At 45.8% G+C, this 22,694-nt stretch overlaps 1 protein-coding gene across 3 annotated transcripts in view; it reads left to right on the forward strand.

The window, feature by feature from the left end:
* Window positions 1–22,694, forward strand: part of LOC307128852 (uncharacterized protein) — a 54,798-nt gene that overhangs the window by 12,324 nt on the left and 19,780 nt on the right. For 2 of the 3 annotated variants that reach the window (XM_079820863.1, XM_079820862.1), the window contains exon 2: window positions 11,663–11,928. Coding sequence is in view for 1 of the 3 variants with exons in the window: in XM_079820861.1 (XP_079676987.1) it covers window positions 11,772–11,928; window positions 12,195–12,241 (204 nt within the window). In the remaining 2 variants the exon portion in view is untranslated. Of the gene's footprint in view, window positions 1–11,662; window positions 11,929–12,194; window positions 12,242–22,694 lie in introns of all 3 variants that reach the window. The other variant, XM_079820861.1, reaches the window with a different exon arrangement.

Consider the following 22,694-nt stretch of genomic DNA (forward strand, 5'->3'; position numbering starts at 1 on the left):
CACATCTGGTGCTATGCACATGTGCTAATTCTTGTTCTGGGTGACACCACGAGTGCTGTGATAGAAAGTGCATCCCTTTTCTCCATAGTGAACGATGTTGCTGTATTTATCAAGGACTCATACAAGCGTATGAAAATGTGGGAGGAAGTGAGTGATGACAAGCGACACAGACGGCTGTCTCCTATCGTGGAGACAAGATGGTGGGCCAAGGACCAGGCCCTAAGCAAGATATTTGGCTGTTTTGGTAACCCTGACAATGCTTTGTATGTTGATTTAATCTCAACACTGAAAAGGATAGTGGAAGATATGTCAATCAAAGCACATGTCAGAGCAAGAGCTAAGGGGTACATGGAGTCCCTACTGAAGCATGAGACAGTGCTGACAGCACAGCTATTCTTGAGAATCTTTGAGATTACCTCACCACTCTCCAGATACCTCCAGACCAGTGGCATGGACCTAATCACTGCTCATCGACTAGTTATGGGGGCCCAAGACAGCCTAAAATCCTGCAACAGGGACATGGATGGTGTCACAAAAGCTGCAAATATCTTTGTTGAATGGGCTAACAAGGAGCTGTAGGAGAATGGATCTAAAGACGTGGTTCAGGGGGCTCTACCTGAAAAAAAAATCAGAAAGAAGAAGTCCATGCCAGGTGAAGTAGCAGAGGAAGAACATTCGTTGAATACAGAGGATCAGTACAGGATCAAGGTGCACAATGTCATTTTGGACACAGTGACTCAGAGCATTCAGACTCGCTATTCTGCAAATGGAGCTTTTTATGATGATTTTGCATGCCTCGACCCAAGGAATTTTGGTACACTAAGAGATCGGGGGCTTCCATCTGAATCACTCAAACACCTCAGTAAATGCCTCCTTAAGTTCGATGAAAGAGCAACATCTGGAAGGCTCAATGCCGAGCTCTGTAGTCTGGCCAACCAGTGGGAGAGACTTAAGTTGCCACATTTGGAGTCATACACTGTCCGGGCTGCAGAAGAGACAGAAGATGGAGAAGACATGGAACTGAATAACACCAGCTGCACCTCCTGTAAAGACTGTGCAATTTGTGTTTATCATATCCTCTCCAAATACAACCTCCTCACTGATGCCTATCACGTCATTGGACTGGCCTACAAGTTCTTGCTTACACTCTCTTTCAGTCAAGTGGCCTGTGAGAGGACCTTTTCTACTCAAGTTTGTAAAGAACAGACTGAGGAGCCCCCTGACACAGGAGCGTCTTGAGGCATTCATGCTAATGTGCACAGAGAAAGAGATCCTAATGACTTTAGACAACGATGGAGTCATAGACAGAGTTGCAGAGTCGAGTAAACTCCTCCAAAGATCGCTGGTGATGTGAGGTAGGACAGTTTTAGGTTTTAGGCACACACACACTGAGGAGGAGAAAAGAGGAAGAGGAGCAGTAGGAGTAGAGAGGAGGAGGAGAAGAAAGGAAGAGGAGCAGCAGGAGGAGAGAGGAGGAGGAGCAGGAGAGAGGAGGAGGAGAAGAAAGGAGGAGCAGCAGCAGGAGGAGAAGAGAGGAAGAGGAGCAGTAGGAGGAGAAGAGAGGAAGAGGAGCAGCAGGAGGAGAGAGGAGGAGCAGCAGGAGAGAGGAGGAGGAGAAGAGAGGAAGAGGAGCAGCAGGAGGAGAGAGGAGGAGGAGAAGAAAGGAGGAGAAGGAGGAGGAGGAGCAGCAGGAGGAGAAGAGAGGAAGAGGAGCAGGAGGGAGGAGGAGGAGCAGCAGGAGAGAGAAGGAGGAGAAGAGAGGAAGAGGAGCAGCAGGAGGAGGGAGGAGGAGCAGGAGAGAGAGAGGAGGAGCAGCAGGAGAGAGGAGGAGGAGGAGCAGGAGAGAGGAGGAGCAGCAGGAGAGAGAAGGAGGAGAAGAGAGGAAGAGGAGCAGCAGGAGGAGGGAGGAGGAGGAGCAGGAGAGAGAAGGAGGAGCAGTAGGAGGAGAGAGGAGGAGGAGCAGCAGGAGAGAGAAGGAGGAGGAGCAGGAGAGAGGAGGAGGAGAAGAGAGGAAGAGGAGCAGCAGGAGAGAGGAGGAGGAGGAGCAGCAGGAGAGAGAGGAGGAGGAGCAGGAGAGAGGAGGAGGAGCAGCAGGAGAGAGAGGAGGAGGAGCAGGAGAGAGGAGGAGGAGCAGCAGGAGGAGGGAGGAGGAGGAGCAGGAGAGAGAGAGGAGGAGCAGCAGGAGAGAGAGGAGGAGGAGCAGGAGAGAGGAGGAGGAGCAGCAGGAGGAGGGAGGAGGAGGAGCAGGAGAAAGAGAGGAGGAGGAGCAGGAGAGAGGAGGAGCAGCAGCAGGAGGAGAGAGGAGGAACAGCAGGAGAGAGAAGGAGGAGAAGAGAGGAAGAGGAGCAGCAGGAGGAGGGAGGAGGAGGAGCAGGAGAGAGGAGGAGGAGAAGAAAGGAGGAGCAGCAGGAGGAGAGAGGAGGAGGAGAAGAAAGGAGCAGCAGGAGGAGAAGAGTGGAAGAGCAGGAACCAGGAAACAGACAGGTAGAGGGGCAGTGTGCAGGGCTGGGTAGGCAATCATATTAGGCATATCAATCAATCAATCAAAGCTTTATTAAGGACACTCACACAAAAATAGAAAAATACAGCACAATGTTACATATGTTACATATAGGATAAAATGCCAATAGTTCCACATACTAGATAATAACCTGACTGAAGCACAGATTGAATTAGAAAATGTATTATTCTTTGCTATTTTTATTACTCATGTTCTTCTCATGCATATGTTATGTAGCTGTACAAGGGGAAGCTGAGGCAGGGAGAGTTGAAAGTGAGTACACACACACACACACACACACACACACACACACACACACACACACACACACAATCTCTATTGTATGGGACTGCATTGTAGTTTTTGAGTATGAGTGGGTGTGAGTATTTGTAACTATTTTAACACTCCGACTGATTATACACATGACATGATGGTAGTTAGCAGTATACTGTGTGACTTGGGTGTTTGAGATTAGGTTCTCTTACGAGAGGTTCTCTCGTATTGCGTAAGTTCCTTACGCTACGGGAAAGTATTCTTTCTTCGAGATTTCTGAAAAACCCAAAATTATCCTTAATTTTGTAACATTGTCAACGCAGTGCGGCAGCCTGGCAGACCATAGCAGGCTATTCCAGCGTGCTATTGGCTGCTCTGCTGGCAACTGCAGCAGCCTATCGGTGAGCCCGCGTGACGTGGCGACCAATGAGGGCGCTTCGCGCCCACCTGGCTTCATTTGCCTACAGGTGGGGCGTGGCCACGTGTATATAAGCAGGGCTCACGGGCTGCATATTCGATTTTCTTTTCTTCAGCGAAGCCCTTCGCATCGCTGGATCTGGAACCCGCCGCCGTGACCGCGCAGACAAGCAAGCAGAGGACAGCGCCTGAGGAAGCCGGCAGCATCGCGCCACCTTCAGCCTTCCGTGCCTGCTCTGCTATCCGGCAGCCCCATATCCTTTTACGCTCAAAGTGTTGTCGCCGCTGCGTCACACTTTTCACAAAAAGAGCCGAGCGTTGATACAAATGTCTCGTTCCACCTGCGGCTCGTGTCACGCGCAGCTCAGCTCCGGGGACCGCCATGTGATCTGCGCTCTCTGCCTGGGCCGTGATCACGCCGCCGCCGCACTCCACGCTGGCGGATGCCAAGAGTGCGAAGAACTGACGATGTCGACCCTGCGGGCTCGACTCGTCCTGTTCGAAGATGATATCCCTCCAGTCCCTGCCACGCCGCGCAAGAAGAAGCGCCGCTCGCAGCGGACTCCGGAGCTCGCAGAGAGAAGCTCGCCGGAACCTTTCCCGCCCGCTTCACTCTCGCCTTCCCCGCCCCCACCCCAGGCCGCCATTTCTGTTGCCGCCTCCGGGGATGAGGCGGATGCGGCCGCAGAACGCGCCGACAGCTGCTCCATCATGGCTTCCGACAGCGAGGACTGGTCTTCCGCATCCTCTTCAGTCCGGGGCTCCGGACGCTCTCGAGCGGGTGAGGACGCCGAACTCTTGCGCCTTCTCACCCGGGCTGTCGAGCAGCTAGGCCTCGAATGGGCCCCGCCCAAGGTGGCAGCGCCGAACCGACTTGACGGATGCTTCCTAAACAGTCGCCGCCGTGCGCCCACCTCCAGGACTGCACCCTTTTTGCCGGAGCTTCACGAGGAGCTCGCAAAGTCCTGGAATGCGCCATTCTCCGCGAGGGTCTCGTCTCAGGCTTCTTCGACGCTCTCACAAGTTGACGGCGCGGCCGAGAAAGGCTACAACGCTATCCCTCCGGTGGAAGAGGCGGTCGCAGCGCACCTTTGCCCGCCTTCTGGTTGGCGCTCAAAGGCTGCCCTCCCGTCTAAGGCCTGCAGAGTGACGTCATCGCTGATCGGCCGCGCTTTCGCTGCCTCCGGTCAAGCTGCGTCCGCTCTGCACTCTATGGCCGTGCTGCAAATCCTCCAAGCTAATCTCCTCCGCGACATGGACGAGAAATGCTGTGACGCTGAGTTAATCACGGATTTGCGAAGCGCGACGGATCTCTCCCTTCGCGCCACCAAGACCGCAGCACAGGCCCTCGGACGCTCTATGGCCTCCCTCACGGTAGCTGAGCGCCACCTCTGGCTCACGCTCGCGGACATGCGAGAAACAGAGCGCGCGGCCTTCCTAAACGCCCCGCTCTCTCCGTCTGGGCTTTTCGGACCAGCGGTCAAGGGGATCGTCGACCGTTTCTCCGAAGTGCAGAAAACGACGCAGGCCATGAACCTTTTCCTGCCTCGACGCCCCGGCGCTAGCAATAGCTCCGCTGCTCGCCGTCCTCGTGACCAGCCAGCAACGAGCTCCGCGCAGCGCCCAGCGCGGCCCCCTTCGTCTCAGAGAAGACCGAGCGGCCGCCCCAGATCGCGCTCTTCCAGCCGTGGTAAGCCGCCTCCACCTCGGGGCCCCCGGCCTAGGATCACGCTGAAGCCCGAGCCTCCAAAGTCCTCCTAGCAAGAGGCGAGAAACGACGGTTAAGTCCCGCCGCGGCCGGACCACCGTCAAAACTCTTTTTCCTGTCAGCCCCCACCACTGTGGCTGCTGCAGATGGATTTCACGCAGCCAACGAGCCGGCAAAAATGCCTTCTCGCCTGTCAACAACCGCCGTTTTTACGGCGAACCAGAGAAATCACAAAAGTTGCATTATTTCTGGTCGCACGGCTCGCGCCGTATGTGTTTCAAATGCAGTAAATGTGCCCACTTTTCTGTGTTCACCCCTGCACACAAGCACTATAAACCCTGTGTCCCCCACTCACATAAAGCGGCCACCGGCCGCTCGAGTGCTAGAGTTAGGTCACGTGTCCGCTTGTTTGCGTCCACGACTAACCACCACACGCGCTGTCACACAGCCACTCTTAACCGGTCATGTTCCACGCGTAAGAGTTGTGCCCGCTCAAACGCGCTCACACATTTTCGCGAACATTATGCCTCAGGCGCCACGCGCCACGCCACACACCATTTATTTTCCGCCCAGGGTGGCCGGAGCGATGAGTGTAGGGCCGCACACAAGCCACTCCCCGCTCGAAGCGGCAGAGATGCAGTGTGTAGGGCGGCCAGCCATCGCGAGCGATCGGCTGGCCCACAGCACAGAGAGCGCGCGCACTGCGCCCGCCCCTCCTATACGGGCCGTCAAACCCGCGAAGCGCGGCGTTTCGAGCCCGGAGGCCATTCTATCCCGTGTGGCGCACGCGAGAGCGTGGGAAGCCATTCCAGGTGTATCAGAATGGGTGCTGAAAACAGTGAAGCACGGCTACACTCTGCAGTTCGCTCGCCGCCCTCCGCGCTTCTGTGCGCGTACAGAGACGAGAGTGAGCGAGGAAGTAGCACATCTACTTCGAGCAGAAATAGCCACGCTGCTGTGCAAAGGGGCTATAGAACCGGTTCCCCACTCTATGAGCGAGTCAGGCTTTTACAGCCGGTATTTTCTCGTGCCAAAAAGGGATGGGTCGCTCAGACCGATTCTGGATCTGAGGCGTCTGAACAAAGCTCTTATGAAAAGATCGTTCAAGATGCTCACGACCAAGCAGATCCTCGCGCATATTCGCCCGAGAGACTGGCTAATCTCCCTAGATTTGAAAGACGCATATTTTCAAATCAAGATAACGCCGCGTCACAGGCCATTCTTACGATTCGCCTTCGACGGCCAGGCTTATCAATACACCGTCCTTCCGTTCGGCCTGTCACTAGCACCCCGTACATTTACGAAGTGCATGGACGCGGCCCTCGCTCCTCTGAGAAATCGAGGGATGCGAGTATTGAACTATCTGGACGATTGGCTCATCCTGGCGCAGTCGGAGGCCGAGCTCCTCGCCCACAGGGCAATGCTGCTCAGCCATCTGGACAGCCTAGGGCTCACGGTCAATTGGACCAAGAGCTCATTAGTGCCCACGCAATCAACCTCATTTCTGGGTTTGAATCTGGACACTGTGGCAATGTCAGCCCGCCTGTCACCCCATCGCGCGCGCCAAGTTCGGCGCATGGCTGCGTATTTTCGGCCAGGCAAAATCGCACCTCTCAAGCTGTTTCAGAGGATGCTGGGACGTATGGCCTCAGCTGCAGCTGTGCTCCAGCTGGGCTTAATGCGCATGCGCCCGCTGCAATGCTGGTTAAACGCCCGAGTGCCTCACAGGGCCTGGGCGTCCGGTGGCTTCAGGATCAGAGTGACTCAGGGCTGCGTGTCAGCCCTAGAGCCCTGGTTAGTAGCCGACTGGTACCAGAGGGGAGTGACGATGGGAGCCATCTCACACCGCAAGGTCATCTCGACGGACGCCTCCACCACGGGTTGGGGCGCCGTTTTCGAGGGCAGATCAGCCTCGGGCCTTTGGTCGAGCGAGGAAAAACTCCTACACATAAACTGTTTGGAGATGATAGCGGTAGAGAACGCGCTCAAGCAGTTTCTCCCGCTTATACGAGGACACCATGTGTTAGTCCGGTCGGACAACACCACAGTGGTGTCCTACGTGAACCGGCAGGGCGGTGTCAGGTCCAGAGGTCTGGGCAATCTGACAGAACGCCTGCTCGTGTGGGCACACAGCTCGCTGCGCTCGTTGAGAGCTGCGCACGTGCCGGGCCACCTCAATGTGGGCCCGGACAAGCTGTCCAGGGGCCTCATTCTCCCAGGAGAATGGTCCCTGCACCCCCAGACAGTCCAGCTGGTATGGCGCCTGTTCGGCAGAGCGGAGCTCGACCTCTTTGCAACAAAAGAGAACGCCCGCTGCCCGACGTTTCTGTCCAAAAGCGAGGATGCGCTGTCCCAAACTTGGCCCAGCCTCCCGCTGTATGCTTTCCCGCCGATCTCCCTATTGCCCCAGGTCATAGCGAAAATCAGGGAAACGCGCCGTCCGGTGCTCCTTATAGCACCGCGCTGGGAGAACCAGATTTGGTACCCAGAGCTGGTGAAGCTGTCGCACTCACCCCCCTGGCCAGTTCCGCTGAGAGCAGACCTTCTCTCTCAAGCAGGAGGCTCAGTTTGGCATCCCCATCCAGAGCGATGGTCTCTGCATGTATGGGTGACCAACGGATACCCGTTGACCTGCCCGAAGGGGTTATGAACACGATTTCACACTCTAGAGCCCCCTCGACAAGGCGGTTATATAGTTCTAAGTGGTCGGTGTTCACTGAATGGTGTGTTTCCAGGGGATTGGACCCACAGCAATGTGGGGTCCAGCGGGTGCTCTCCTTCCTCCAAGAGCTTTTGGAATTGGGCAGGTCCCCTTCCACGCTCAAAGTGTATGTGGCGGCTATAGCAGCGTTCGCTCAGACGACGCTAGGTAGCACGCTAGGAAGGAACGAGCTCATCGTCCGTTTCCTCAGAGGAGCCAGACGGATGAATCCCCCGCGGCCCCCGTCGGTTCCTATATGGGATCTGGCTTTGGTCCTAGAGGCCCTGAAGGCTCATCCCTTTGAACCGCTCGAGACTGTGGAACCAAGGTTCCTTTCGCTGAAAACCACGTTTCTGATAGCTCTGGCTTCAGTGAAACGCGTGGGGGATCTACACGCGCTCTCAGTGAGCCCGACGTGTATGGAGTTCGGTCCTAATGACTCTAAGGTCATTCTCAGACCGAGGCATGGTTATGTCCCCAAAGCGATCGGCACTCCCTTCAGGGCGCAGATTATCTCCCTCTCGGCTCTGCCAGCATCCGATGAGGGGGACGGTGGCAATTTCCTCTGCCCTGTCAGGGCATTGAGGGTTTATGTCACACGCTCCGCCGCCTTCAGGCGTTCTGAGCAGCTATTTGTTTCGTTTGGTGGGCGCACTAAAGGTCTCGCCTCCTCGAAACAGACCCTGTCCAGGTGGATAGTGGACGCGATTGCAACTGCATACGCTTCCAAACACCTGCAGTGCCCGCTAGGTGTCAGAGCACACTCCACCAGAGGCATGGCCTCTTCGTGGGCTTGGGCCAGAGGGATTTCCATCCACGATATCTGTATGGCGGCAGGCTGGGCCTCCCCGTCTACGTTCGTGAGATTTTACAATCTGGAAGTTCCTGCCTTACAGGCGAAAGTGTTATCAGTTCAATAGGGCCGTTGGTTCTGCCCAGTGATTCTGCGCAGACATAGCTCACATACTGGTAGTAAGTTCGGTACTAGGCTCATGTGAATTTGAAGGAGACCGGCGGTGCCGTTCCCTCATTTACGAGACGAGCTGTTGTGAGTTTGAAGGTGACCGGCGGTGCCGTTACCTCACTCATATAACAAGATATTGTGAATTTGAAGGCGACCGGCGTTGCCGCTCCCTCATTCATGAGACAAGGTGTGGTGAATTTGAAGGAGACCGGCAGGTGCCGTTCCCTCATTCATGGGACAGGGTGTTGTAACCACCCGTCGTAAACCACCCGTCAGTTCGAATGAAGTGTCTGTATATGTGGTGGCCCGTTTTTTCTTTACCGGCCACCCTGCCCGAGCAGTGTTATGGTCCCCGGTTCCCTGGGATACATATGCTGTATGCGAGGCGCGCACGGCGTTGACAATATGTTCCCGTAGCGTAAGGAACTTACGCAATACGAGAGAACCTCTCGTAAGAGAACGATACTCGGTTACTTAACGTAACCTCGGTTCTCTCTAGAAGAGGGAACGAGTATTGCGTTCCTTGCCGTGCGCCCCGCTGGCTTTTACGCTTCAGAACTAAGAAAACCGAATATGCAGCCCGTGAGCCCTGCTTATATACACGTGGCCACGCCCCACCTGTAGGCAAATGAAGCCAGGTGGGCGCGAAGCGCCCTCATTGGTCGCCACGTCACGCGGGCTCACCGATAGGCTGCTGCAGTTGCCAGCAGAGCAGCCAATAGCACGCTGGAATAGCCTGCTATGGTCTGCCAGGCTGCCGCACTGCGTTGACAATGTTACAAAATTAAGGATAATTTTGGGTTTTTCAGAAATCTCGAAGAAAGAATACTTTCCCGTAGCGTAAGGAACTTACGCAATACTCGTTCCCTCTTCTAGAGAGAACCGAGGTTACGTTAAGTAACCGAGTATCGTTTTGCTGACCTGGTTGTGTTCAGTGCAGTGGTGACTTGCTTATACAACCTGAGGAGGCAGGTGTTATCCTAAAGTTTCTTGAAGGTCTTCAGCGTAATCTGATTGTCTTTATACCATAAAAACACTATTAGAATGAAAATAACTGCACAAAATCCTGCTCCTCCACCAAGGGCACTCACGTAAAAGGCCTCTCCGTCTTAAAGTCCCGGGCTGAATTTCAGTCCCAGTACATCCCTGGGTGGAACAATTGGCTATCGCAAAAATCCACACCGATAGTTGTGTAGAGTCCGTTGCTGGAGCGGCTGAGACAGTGCGCTGTTATTACACAGTACAAGAGCTCTGAGAAGGGTTTGCTGTCATTATATAACACGAGAGCGGCCTCTAGAGGCGAAAGAAAAAAACTATCACTGACCCCTTGTGTTTACATTCACACGTGAGGCTGCACGGAGAGAATTGACACATCAGATGCACGTTTAAAACACGACAGAGAAACGGTATGAATACAGAACACTACAGTGCTTGTTACCAAACCATTATAAAGTAATTTATTTCTTGACCAGATGCTGCATTAGCAGGTAAAGAGCATCAGCAGTGTGTGTGTGTTTGAGAGGCCGAGAGGACGCTAACATTAGCAGTACCTCAAGCAGTTAAAACAAGGTGATAAAACACACGCAAGTCCGACCGGACCAAATGTTGCATAAATAACATTAGTGACGTGAGAAAGCAAACTGTATCTTCATCCTGCCGAAAGAAAGCAGAAGCACACTCGTTTTTTTTATCAGATAACATTAATCGCCATCTGAAAAGCAGACTGTTTGGATTTACATGAAATGGTAACACTTTACAATAAGATTTTAATTTGTAACATTAACTAAGGTTAATAAATGCTTTGGAAGTATTGTTCATTGTTATTATGTTACCTGTTAACCTTGGTTAATGCACTATGAACTAACATGTATGATCAGGGTATAATTGTAGTGCTCATATTAATATGCTGTAAAAATATATATTGCATAATGCATATAGTTCATGTAAGCTAATACATCCTTGTTGCATAGGGACTTGTATAGTGTTACCTAGGAAATGTACATGCATGTTTCTAGATTATAGCTAAAGGAACAACTTTGACCTGTAATATTTTAATGTTTTTGGAATGTTAAAAAAAAAAAAAATTCTGTTAGAAATTCTCATTTTAATATTCATGTTTTTAATTTAGCACAATTTTCATTGATCAGTACTGTTCTTTTATTTCTTGTAATAAAGTTCAGCACTTATGTTTTACTTATTTTTTTAATTATCCAGTATCCATTAAAAAAAACTATTCATTAATCAGTTATCGGCAAGTGCGGTCCAACCTAGTTATTGGTATCGGTAAAATCCACTATCGGTCGATCTCTAATCTGTAATACTCTCGTCTCTCCCTACTCCCTACTGTCTTCTGCAGCACTACATTATGTTATGTGTAAATTCAAGTATACTGTACAAAACTTGTTAGGAAAGATTTCTATTTTAAATAAATGCTGTTCTTTTAAACTTTTTCTTTATCAATTATTCATGAAAAAAGTATCACCGTTATAAAGAAATATTACACCGCACAATCGCTTGCAACATTGATGAATAACTGCGTATCAAATATTCATATTAGAATGATTTCTGAAGGATCATGTGACACTGAAGGCTGGAGTAATGATGCGTAATAAATGAACAACACGGGTAACATAACGTTATTTTAACGTTATGTTTTAAGTAACGTTATTTTTAAGAAGAGGTCTTAGTTACAGTGTTTGTTTTAACGGCACAAATCGAGCACAAACAAATGGAGCAATTTGCACTGCATGGGGTGGAGAGTAACGTCACAGCTCCTGAAATATAATTGTTATTACTAAAGTGGGGAAATAGATACAGTGTTCATTTTAATGGCACAAATCAAGCATAAACCAACAACGCTGGTTTCGTGCGATTTAGACCAAGTGGGGTGGAGAGTGATGTCACAGCTCCCAGAAAAGCGCTATATAAATGTAACAAATTAATAATTATTATTACTCTGCTCTATGTCTGTACTCATCAAGCACTTCTGTGACCCCTATACTATAATTGGTATTGAAGACAAGATGAATGCACTTCAAAAGTATTGAGCCGCTCCTCCACATCCCTGAGTTCAGGTGTTCAACCCCTTCATGGCCACAGGTGTATAACTCCAGCTCTAGGCCTGCAGACGCTTCTACACACATTAGTGAGAGAATGGGCACGTCCTGATTTTGCCAAGTCCTTGCTGTCCTGAGACCAATGTGCTTTAATGATGAACCTCGGACAACAACTGCCTCAGCCAATCAACGTTTATGACGTCATCACCGTGAGTCCCGTGCGCTCTGCAGAGTCCGCCAAATTTGAAAAAAAAAAAACGGCCTGTGCGCGCTGCAGTGCAGTCTACATCCCATCTGCCAAGTTACAAGGTCAGTCCAATGATTTTGTTTAAATAATCTTATTAGTGTACAGCAGTGTGCTACTATGACAAAAGTTTGCATTTGAGAGTTAATTGGCACATTACCAGCCAAAATTATTGCTACATTGAACAGGGCTATACAGACTGAGTAAGTGATGCATATCTATGGGTGCCAGTGCCACAGCAAAGGTCCTTAAAATCTCTTTAATTAGCATATACAGAGCAAAAATCAAATGTTGCCTTATATTGCATCTTTTTTTTTTTGCATCAACTTAGCGCGCAACTCGGTCCAACAGAGAGCTCGCTGCGAGATCCAGGGAGAGGTGAATGAGCTTATTTATCATTATTAGCTTATTATATGTATTATTACATAATAAGCTTATATACTTATCATCACTGATTTATTCTGTCACGCGATGTTGTCTTCAGACCATCATATGCATATGTTGACCTCAAGTCATCACTGATTTATTCTGTTACGCGATGTTGTCTTCAGACCATCATATGCATATGTTGACCTCAGGTCATCAGTGATTTATTCTGTTACGCGATGTTGTCTTCAGACCATCATATGCATATGTTGACCTCAAGTCATCAGTGATTTATTCTGTTACGCGATGTTGTCTTCAGACCATCATATGCATATGTTGACCTCAAGTCATCACTGATTTATTCTGTTACGCGATGTTGTCTTCAGACCATCATATGCATATGTTGACCTCAGGTCATCAGTGATTTATTCTGTTACGCGATGTTGTCTTCAGACCATCATATGCATATGTTGACCTCAAGTCATCACTGATTTATTCTGTTACGCGATGTTGACTTCAGACCATCATATGCATATGTTGACCTCAAGTCATCACTGATTTATTCTGTTACGCGATGTTGTCTTCAGACCATCATATGCATATGTTGACCTCAAGTCATCAGTGATTTATTCTGTTACGCGATGTTGTCTTCAGACCATCATATGCATATGTTGACCTCAAGTCATCACTGATTTATTCTGTTACGCGATGTTGTCTTCAGACCATCATATGCATATGTTGACCTCAAGTCATCAGTGATTTATTCTGTTACGCGATGTTGTCTTCAGACCATCATATGCATATGTTGACCTCAAGTCATCACTGATTTATTCTGTTACGCGATGTTGTCTTCAGACCATCATATGCATATGTTGACCTCAAGTCATCAGTGATTTATTCTGTTACGCGATGTTGTCTTCAGACCATCATATGCATATGTTGACCTCAAGTCATCAGTGATTTATTCCGTTACGCGATGTTGTCTTCAGACCATCACATGCATATGTTGACCTCAAGTCATCACTGATTTATTCTGTTACGCGATGTTGACTTCAGACCATCATATGCATATGTTGACCTCAAGTCATCAGTGAGTTATTCTGTTACGCGATGTTGTCTTCAGACCATCATATGCATATGTTGACCTCAAGTCATCACTGATTTATTCTGTTACGCGATGTTGTCTTCAGACCATCATATGCATATGTTGACCTCAAGTCATCAGTGATTTATTCTGTTACGCGATGTTGTCTTCAGACCATCATATGCATATGTTGACCTCAAGTCATCACTGATTTATTCTGTTACGCGATGTTGTCTTCAGACCATCATATGCATATGTTGACCTCAAGTCATCAGTGATTTATTCTGTTACGCGATGTTGTCTTCAGACCATCATATGCATATGTTGACCTCAAGTCATCACTGATTTATTCTGTTACGCGATGTTGTCTTCAGACCATCATATGCATATGTTGACCTCAAGTCATCAGTGATTTATTCTGTTACGCGATGTTGTCTTCAGACCATCATATGCATATGTTGACCTCAAGTCATCACTGATTTATTCTGTTACGCGATGTTGTCTTCAGACCATCATATGCATATGTTGACCTCAAGTCATCAGTGATTTATTCTGTTACGCGATGTTGTCTTCAGACCATCATATGCATATGTTGACCTCAAGTCATCACTGATTTATTCTGTTACGCGATGTTGTCTTCAGACCATCATATGCATATGTTGACCTCAAGTCATCAGTGATTTATTCTGTTACGCGATGTTGTCTTCAGACCATCATATGCATATGTTGACCTCAAGTCATCACTGATTTATTCTGTTACGCGATGTTGTCTTCAGACCATCATATGCATATGTTGACCTCAAGTCATCACTGATTTATTCTGTTACGCGATGTTGTCTTCAGACCATCATATGCATATGTTGACCTCAAGTCATCAGTGATTTATTCTGTTACGCGATGTTGTCTTCAGACCATCATATGCATATGTTGACCTCAAGTCATCACTGATTTATGCTGTTACGCGATGTTGACTTCAGACCATCATATGCATATGTTGACCTCAAGTCATCAGTGAGTTATTCTGTTACGCGATGTTGTCTTCAGACCATCATATGCATATGTTGACCTCAAGTCATCACTGATTTATTCTGTTACGCGATGTTGTCTTCAGACCATCATATGCATATGTTGACCTCAAGTCATCACTGATTTATTCTGTTACGCGATGTTGACTTCAGACCATCATATGCATATGTTGACCTCAGGTCATCACTGATTTATTCTGTTACGCGATGTTGACTTCAGACCATCATATGCATATGTTGACCTCAGGTCATCACTGATTTATTCTGTTACGCGATGTTGACTTCAGACCATCATATGCATATGTTGACCTCAAGTCATCACTGATTTATTCTGTTACGCGATGTTGTCTTCAGACCATCATATGCATATGTTGACCTCAAGTCATCAGTGATTTATTCTGTTACGCGATGTTGTCTTCAGACCATCATATGCATATGTTGACCTCAAGTCATCACTGATTTATTCTGTTACGCGATGTTGTCTTCAGACCATCATATGCATATGTTGACCTCAAGTCATCACTGATTTATTCTGTTACGCGATGTTGTCTTCAGACCATCATATGCATATGTTGACCTCAAGTCATCACTGATTTATTCTGTTACGCGATGTTGTCTTCAGACCATCATATGCATATGTTGACCTCAAGTCATCAGTGATTTATTCTGTTACGCGATGTTGTCTTCAGACCATCATATGCATATGTTGACCTCAAGTCATCAGTGATTTATTCTGTTACGCGATGTTGACTTCAGACCATCATATGCATATGTTGACCTCAAGTCATCACTGAGTTATTCTGTTACGCGATGTTGTCATCAGACCATCATATGCATATGTTGACCTCAAGTCATCAGTGATTTATTCTGTTACGCGATGTTGACTTCAGACCATCATATGCATATGTTGACCTCAAGTCATCAGTGATTTATTCTGTTACGCGATGTTGACTTCAGACCATCATATGCATATGTTGACCTCAAGTCATCACTGATTTATTCTGTTACGCGATGTTGACTTCAGACCATCATATGCATATGTTGACCTCAAGTCATCACTGAGTTATTCTGTTACGCGATGTTGTCTTCAGACCATCATATGCATACGTTGACCTCAAGTCATCAGTGATTTATTCTGTTACGCGATGTTGACTTCAGACCATCATATGCATATGTTGACCTCAAGTCATCACTGATTTATTCTGTTACGCGATGTTGACTTCAGACCATCATATGCATATGTTGACCTCAAGTCATCACTGAGTTATTCTGTTACGCGATGTTGTCTTCAGACCATCATATGCATATGTTGACCTCAGGTCATCAGTGATTTATTCTGTTACGCGATGTTGACTTCAGACCATCATATGCATATGTTGACCTCAAGTCATCAGTGATTTATTCCGTTACGCGATGTTGTCTTCAGACCATCATATGCATATGTTGACCTCAAGTCATCAGTGATTTATTCTGTTACGCGATGTTGTCTTCAGACCATCATATGCATATGTTGACCTCAAGTCATCACTGATTTATTCTGTTACGCGATGTTGACTTCAGACCATCATATGCATATGTTGACCTCAAGTCATCAGTGATTTATTCTGTTACACGATGTTGACTTCAGACCATCATATGCATATGTTGACCTCAAGTCATCAGTGATTTATTCTGTTACGCGATGTTGACTTCAGACCATCATATGCATATGTTGACCTCAAGTCATCACTGATTTATTCTGTTACGCGATGTTGTCTTCAGACCATCATATGCATATGTTGACCTCAAGTCATCACTGAGTTATTCTGTTACGCGATGTTGTCTTCAGACCATCATATGCATACGTTGACCTCAAGTCATCAGTGATTTATTCTGTTACGCGATGTTGTCTTCAGACCATCATATGCATATGTTGACCTCAAGTCATCACTGATTTATTCTGTTACGCGATGTTGTCTTCAGACCATCATATGCATACGTTGACCTCAAGTCATCAGTGATTTATTCTGTTACGCGATGTTGACTTCAGACCATCATATGCATATGTTGACCTCAAGTCATCAGTGATTTATTCTGTTACGCGATGTTGTCTTCAGACCATCATATGCATACGTTGACCTCAAGTCATCAGTGATTTATTCTGTTACGCGATGTTGTCTTCAGACCATCATATGCATATGTTGACCTCAAGTCATCACTGATTTATTCTGTTACGCGATGTTGACTTCAGACCATCATATGCATATGTTGACCTCAAGTCATCAGTGATTTATTCTGTTACGCGATGTTGTCTTCAGACCATCATATGCATATGTTGACCTCAAGTCATCAGTGATTTATTCTGTTACGCGATGTTGTCTTCAGACCATCATATGCATATGTTGACCTCAAGTCATCACTGATTTATTCTGTTACGCGATGTTGTCTTCAGACCATCATATGCATATGTTGACCTCAAGTCATCAGTGATTTATTCTGTTACGCGATGTTGTCTTCAGACCATCATATGCATATGTTGACCTCAAGTCATCAGTGATTTATTCTGTTACGCGATGTTGTCTTCAGACCATCATATGCATACGTTGACCTCAAGTCATCAGTGATTTATTCTGTTACGCGATGTTGTCTTCAGACCATCATATGCATATGTTGACCTCAGGTCATCAGTGATTTATTCTGTTACACGATGTTGACTTCAGACCATCATATGCATATGTTGACCTCAAGTCATCAGTGATTTATTCTGTTACGCGATGTTGTCTTCAGACCATCATATGCATATGTTGACCTCAAGTCATCAGTGATTTATTCTGTTACGCGATGTTGTCTTCAGACCATCATATGCATACGTTGACCTCAAGTCATCAGTGATTTATTCTGTTACGCGATGTTGACTTCAGACCATCATATGCATATGTTGACCTCAAGTCATCACTGATTTATTCCTTTACGCGATGTTGTCTTCAGACCATCATATGCATACGTTGACCTCAAGTCATCACTGATTTATTCTGTTACGCGATGTTGTCTTCAGACCATCATATGCATATGTTGACCTCAAGTCATCACTGATTTATTCTGTTACGCGATGTCTTCAGACCATCATATGCATATGTTGACCTCAAGTCATCACTGATTTATTCTGTTACGCGATGTTGTCTTCAGACCATCATATGCATATGTTGACCTCAAGTCATCAGTGATTTATTCTGTTACGCGATGTTGTCTTCAGACCATCATATGCATATGTTGACCTCAAGTCATCAGTGATTTATTCTGTTACGCGATGTTGTCTTCAGACCATCATATGCATATGTTGACCTCAGGTCATCAGTGATTTATTCTGTTACGCGATGTTGTCTTCAGACCATCATATGCATATGTTGACCTCAAGTCATCAGTGATTTATTCTGTTACGCGATGTTGTCTTCAGACCATCATATGCATATGTTGACCTCAAGTCATCAGTGATTTATTCTGTTACGCGATGTTGTCTTCAGACCATCATATGCATATGTTGACCTCAAGTCATCACTGATTTATTCTGTTACACGATGTTGACTTCAGACCATCATATGCATATGTTGACCTCAAGTCATCAGTGATTTATTCTGTTACGCGATGTTGACTTCAGACCATCATATGCATATGTTGACCTCAAGTCATCAGTGATTTATTCTGTTACGCGATGTTGTCTTCAGACCATCATATGCATATGTTGACCTCAGGTCATCAGTGATTTATTCTGTTACGCGATGTTGACTTCAGACCATCATATGCATATGTTGACCTCAAGTCATCAGTGATTTATTCTGTTACGCGATGTTGACTTCAGACCATCATATGCATATGTTGACCTCAAGTCATCAGTGATTTATTCTGTTACGCGATGTTGACTTCAGACCATCATATGCATATGTTGACCTCAAGTCATCAGTGATTTATTCTGTTACACGATGTTGACTTCAGACCATCATATGCATATGTTGACCTCAAGTCATCAGTGATTTATTCTGTTACGCGATGTTGACTTCAGACCATCATATGCATATGTTGACCTCAAGTCATCAGTGATTTATTCTGTCACGCGATGTTGTCTTCAGACCATCATATGCATACGTTGACCTCAAGTCATCAGTGATTTATTCTGTTACGCGATGTTGACTTCAGACCATCATATGCATATGTTGACCTCAAGTCATCAGTGATTTATTCTGTTACGCGATGTTGTCTTCAGACCATCATATGCATATGTTGACCTCAAGTCATCAGTGATTTATTCTGTTACGCGATGTTGTCTTCAGACCATCATATGCATATGTTGACCTCAAGTCATCAGTGATTTATTCTGTTACGCGATGTTGTCTTCAGACCATCATATGCATATGTTGACCTCAAGTCATCACTGATTTATTCTGTTACGCGATGTTGTCTTCAGACCATCATATGCATATGTTGACCTCAAGTCATCACTGATTTATTCTGTTACGCGATGTTGTCTTCAGACCATCATATGCATATGTTGACCTCAAGTCATCAGTGATTTATTCTGTTACGCGATGTTGTCTTCAGACCATCATATGCATATGTTGACCTCAAGTCATCAGTGATTTATTCTGTTACGCGATGTTGTCTTCAGACCATCATATGCATATGTTGACCTCAAGTCATCAGTGATTTATTCTGTTACGCGATGTTGTCTTCAGACCATCATATGCATATGTTGACCTCAAGTCATCACTGATTTATTCTGTTACACGATGTTGACTTCAGACCATCATATGCATATGTTGACCTCAAGTCATCAGTGATTTATTCTGTTACGCGATGTTGACTTCAGACCATCATATGCATATGTTGACCTCAAGTCATCAGTGATTTATTCTGTTACGCGATGTTGACTTCAGACCATCATATGCATATGTTGACCTCAAGTCATCAGTGATTTATTCTGTTACGCGATGTTGTCTTCAGACCATCATATGCATATGTTGACCTCAGGTCATCAGTGATTTATTCTGTTACGCGATGTTGACTTCAGACCATCATATGCATATGTTGACCTCAAGTCATCAGTGATTTATTCTGTTACGCGATGTTGACTTCAGACCATCATATGCATATGTTGACCTCAAGTCATCAGTGATTTATTCTGTTACGCGATGTTGACTTCAGACCATCATATGCATATGTTGACCTCAAGTCATCAGTGATTTATTCTGTTACACGATGTTGACTTCAGACCATCATATGCATATGTTGACCTCAAGTCATCAGTGATTTATTCTGTTACGCGATGTTGACTTCAGACCATCATATGCATATGTTGACCTCAAGTCATCAGTGATTTATTCTGTCACGCGATGTTGTCTTCAGACCATCATATGCATACGTTGACCTCAAGTCATCAGTGATTTATTCTGTTACGCGATGTTGACTTCAGACCATCATATGCATATGTTGACCTCAAGTCATCAGTGATTTATTCTGTTACGCGATGTTGACTTCAGACCATCATATGCATATGTTGACCTCAAGTCATCAGTGATTTATTCTGTTACGCGATGTTGACTTCAGACCATCATATGCATATGTTGACCTCAAGTCATCAGTGATTTATTCTGTTACGCGATGTTGTCTTCAGACCATCATATGCATATGTTGACCTCAAGTCATCGCTGATTTATTCTGTTACGCGATGTTGACTTCAGACCATCATATGCATATGTTGACCTCAAGTCATCAGTGATTTATTCTGTTACGCGATGTTGTCTTCAGACCATCATATGCATACGTTGACCTCAAGTCATCACTGATTTATTCTGTTACGCGATGTTGTCTTCAGACCATCATATGCATATGTTGACCTCAAGTCATCACTGATTTATTCCTTTACGCGATGTTGTCTTCAGACCATCATATGCATATGTTGACCTCAAGTCATCAGTGATTTATTCTGTTACGCGATGTTGACTTCAGACCATCATATGTATATGTTGACCTCAAGTCATCACTGATTTATTCTGTTACGCGATGTTGACTTCAGACCATCATATGCATATGTTGACCTCAAGTCATCGCTGATTTATTCTGTTACGCGATGTTGACTTCAGACCATCATATGCATATGTTGACCTCAAGTCATCACTGATTTATTCTGTTACGCGATGTTGTCTTCAGACCCTCATATGCATATGTTGACCTCAAGTCATCACTGATTTATTCTGTTACGCGATGTTGACTTCAGACCATCATATGCATATGTTGACCTCAAGTCATCACTGATTTATTCTGTTACGCGATGTTGTCTTCAGACCATCATATGCATATGTTGACCTCAAGTCATCACTGATTTATTCTGTTACGCGATGTTGTCTTCAGACCATCATATGCATATGTTGACCTCAAGTCATCAGTGATTTATTCTGTTACGCGATGTTGTCTTCAGACCATCATATGCATATGTTGACCTCAAGTCATCAGTGATTTATTCTGTTACGCGATGTTGTCTTCAGACCATCATATGCATATGTTGACCTCAAGTCATCAGTGATTTATTCTGTTACGCGATGTTGTCTTCAGACCATCATATGCATATGTTGACCTCAGGTCATCAGTGATTTATTCTGTTACGCGATGTTGTCTTCAGACCATCATATGCATATGTTGACCTCAAGTCATCACTGATTTATTCTGTTACGCGATGTTGTCTTCAGACCATCATATGCATATGTTGACCTCAAGTCATCGCTGATTTATTCTGTTACGCGATGTTGACTTCAGACCATCATATGCATATGTTGACCTCAAGTCATCACTGATTTATTCTGTTACGCGATGTTGTCTTCAGACCATCATATGCATATGTTGACCTCAAGTCATCGCTGATTTATTCTGTTACGCGATGTTGACTTCAGACCATCATATGCATATGTTGACCTCAGGTCATCAGTGATTTATTCTGTTACGCGATGTTGTCTTCAGACCATCATATGCATATGTTGACCTCAAGTCATCAGTGATTTATTCTGTTACGCGATGTTGTCTTCAGACCATCATATGCATATGTTGACCTCAAGTCATCGCTGATTTATTCTGTTACGCGATGTTGACTTCAGACCATCATATGCATATGTTGACCTCAAGTCATCAGTGATTTATTCTGTTACGCGATGTTGACTTCAGACCATCATATGCATATGTTGACCTCAAGTCATCAGTGATTTATTCTGTTACGCGATGTTGACTTCAGACCATCATATGCATATGTTGACCTCAAGTCATCAGTGATTTATTCTGTTACGCGATGTTGTCTTCAGACCATCATATGCATATGTTGACCTCAAGTCATCAGTGATTTATTCTGTTACGCGATGTTGTCTTCAGACCATCATATGCATATGTTGACCTCAAGTCATCAGTGATTTATTCTGTTACGCGATGTTGACTTCAGACCATCATATGCATATGTTGACCTCAAGTCATCACTGAGTTATTCTGTTACGCGATGTTGTCTTCAGACCATCATATGCATATGTTGACCTCAAGTCATCAGTGATTTATTCTGTTACGCGATGTTGACTTCAGACCATCATATGCATATGTTGACCTCAAGTCATCAGTGATTTATTCTGTTACGCGATGTTGACTTCAGACCATCATATGCATATGTTGACCTCAAGTCATCACTGATTTATTCTGTTACGCGATGTTGACTTCAGACCATCATATGCATATGTTGACCTCAAGTCATCACTGAGTTATTCTGTTACGCGATGTTGTCTTCAGACCATCATATGCATATGTTGACCTCAAGTCATCAGTGATTTATTCCGTTACGCGATGTTGTCTTCAGACCATCATATGCATATGTTGACCTCAAGTCATCAGTGATTTATTCTGTTACGCGATGTTGACTTCAGACCATCATATGCATATGTTGACCTCAGGTCATCAGTGATTTATTCTGTTACGCGATGTTGACTTCAGACCATCATATGCATATGTTGACCTCAAGTCATCAGTGATTTATTCTGTTACGCGATGTTGTCTTCAGACCATCATATGCATATGTTGACCTCAAGTCATCACTGAGTTATTCTGTTACGCGATGTTGTCTTCAGACCATCATATGCATATGTTGACCTCAAGTCATCACTGATTTATTCTGTTACGCGATGTTGACTTCAGACCATCATATGCATATGTTGACCTCAAGTCATCACTGATTTATTCTGTTACGCGATGTTGACTTCAGACCATCATATGCATATGTTGACCTCAAGTCATCAGTGATTTATTCTGTTACGCGATGTTGTCTTCAGACCATCATATGCATATGTTGACCTCAAGTCAT

The sequence above is a fragment of the Gobio gobio genome, assembly GCF_949357685.1.
Source record: "Gobio gobio genome assembly, chromosome: 7".
Taxonomy (NCBI): Eukaryota; Metazoa; Chordata; class Actinopteri; order Cypriniformes; family Gobionidae; genus Gobio; species Gobio gobio.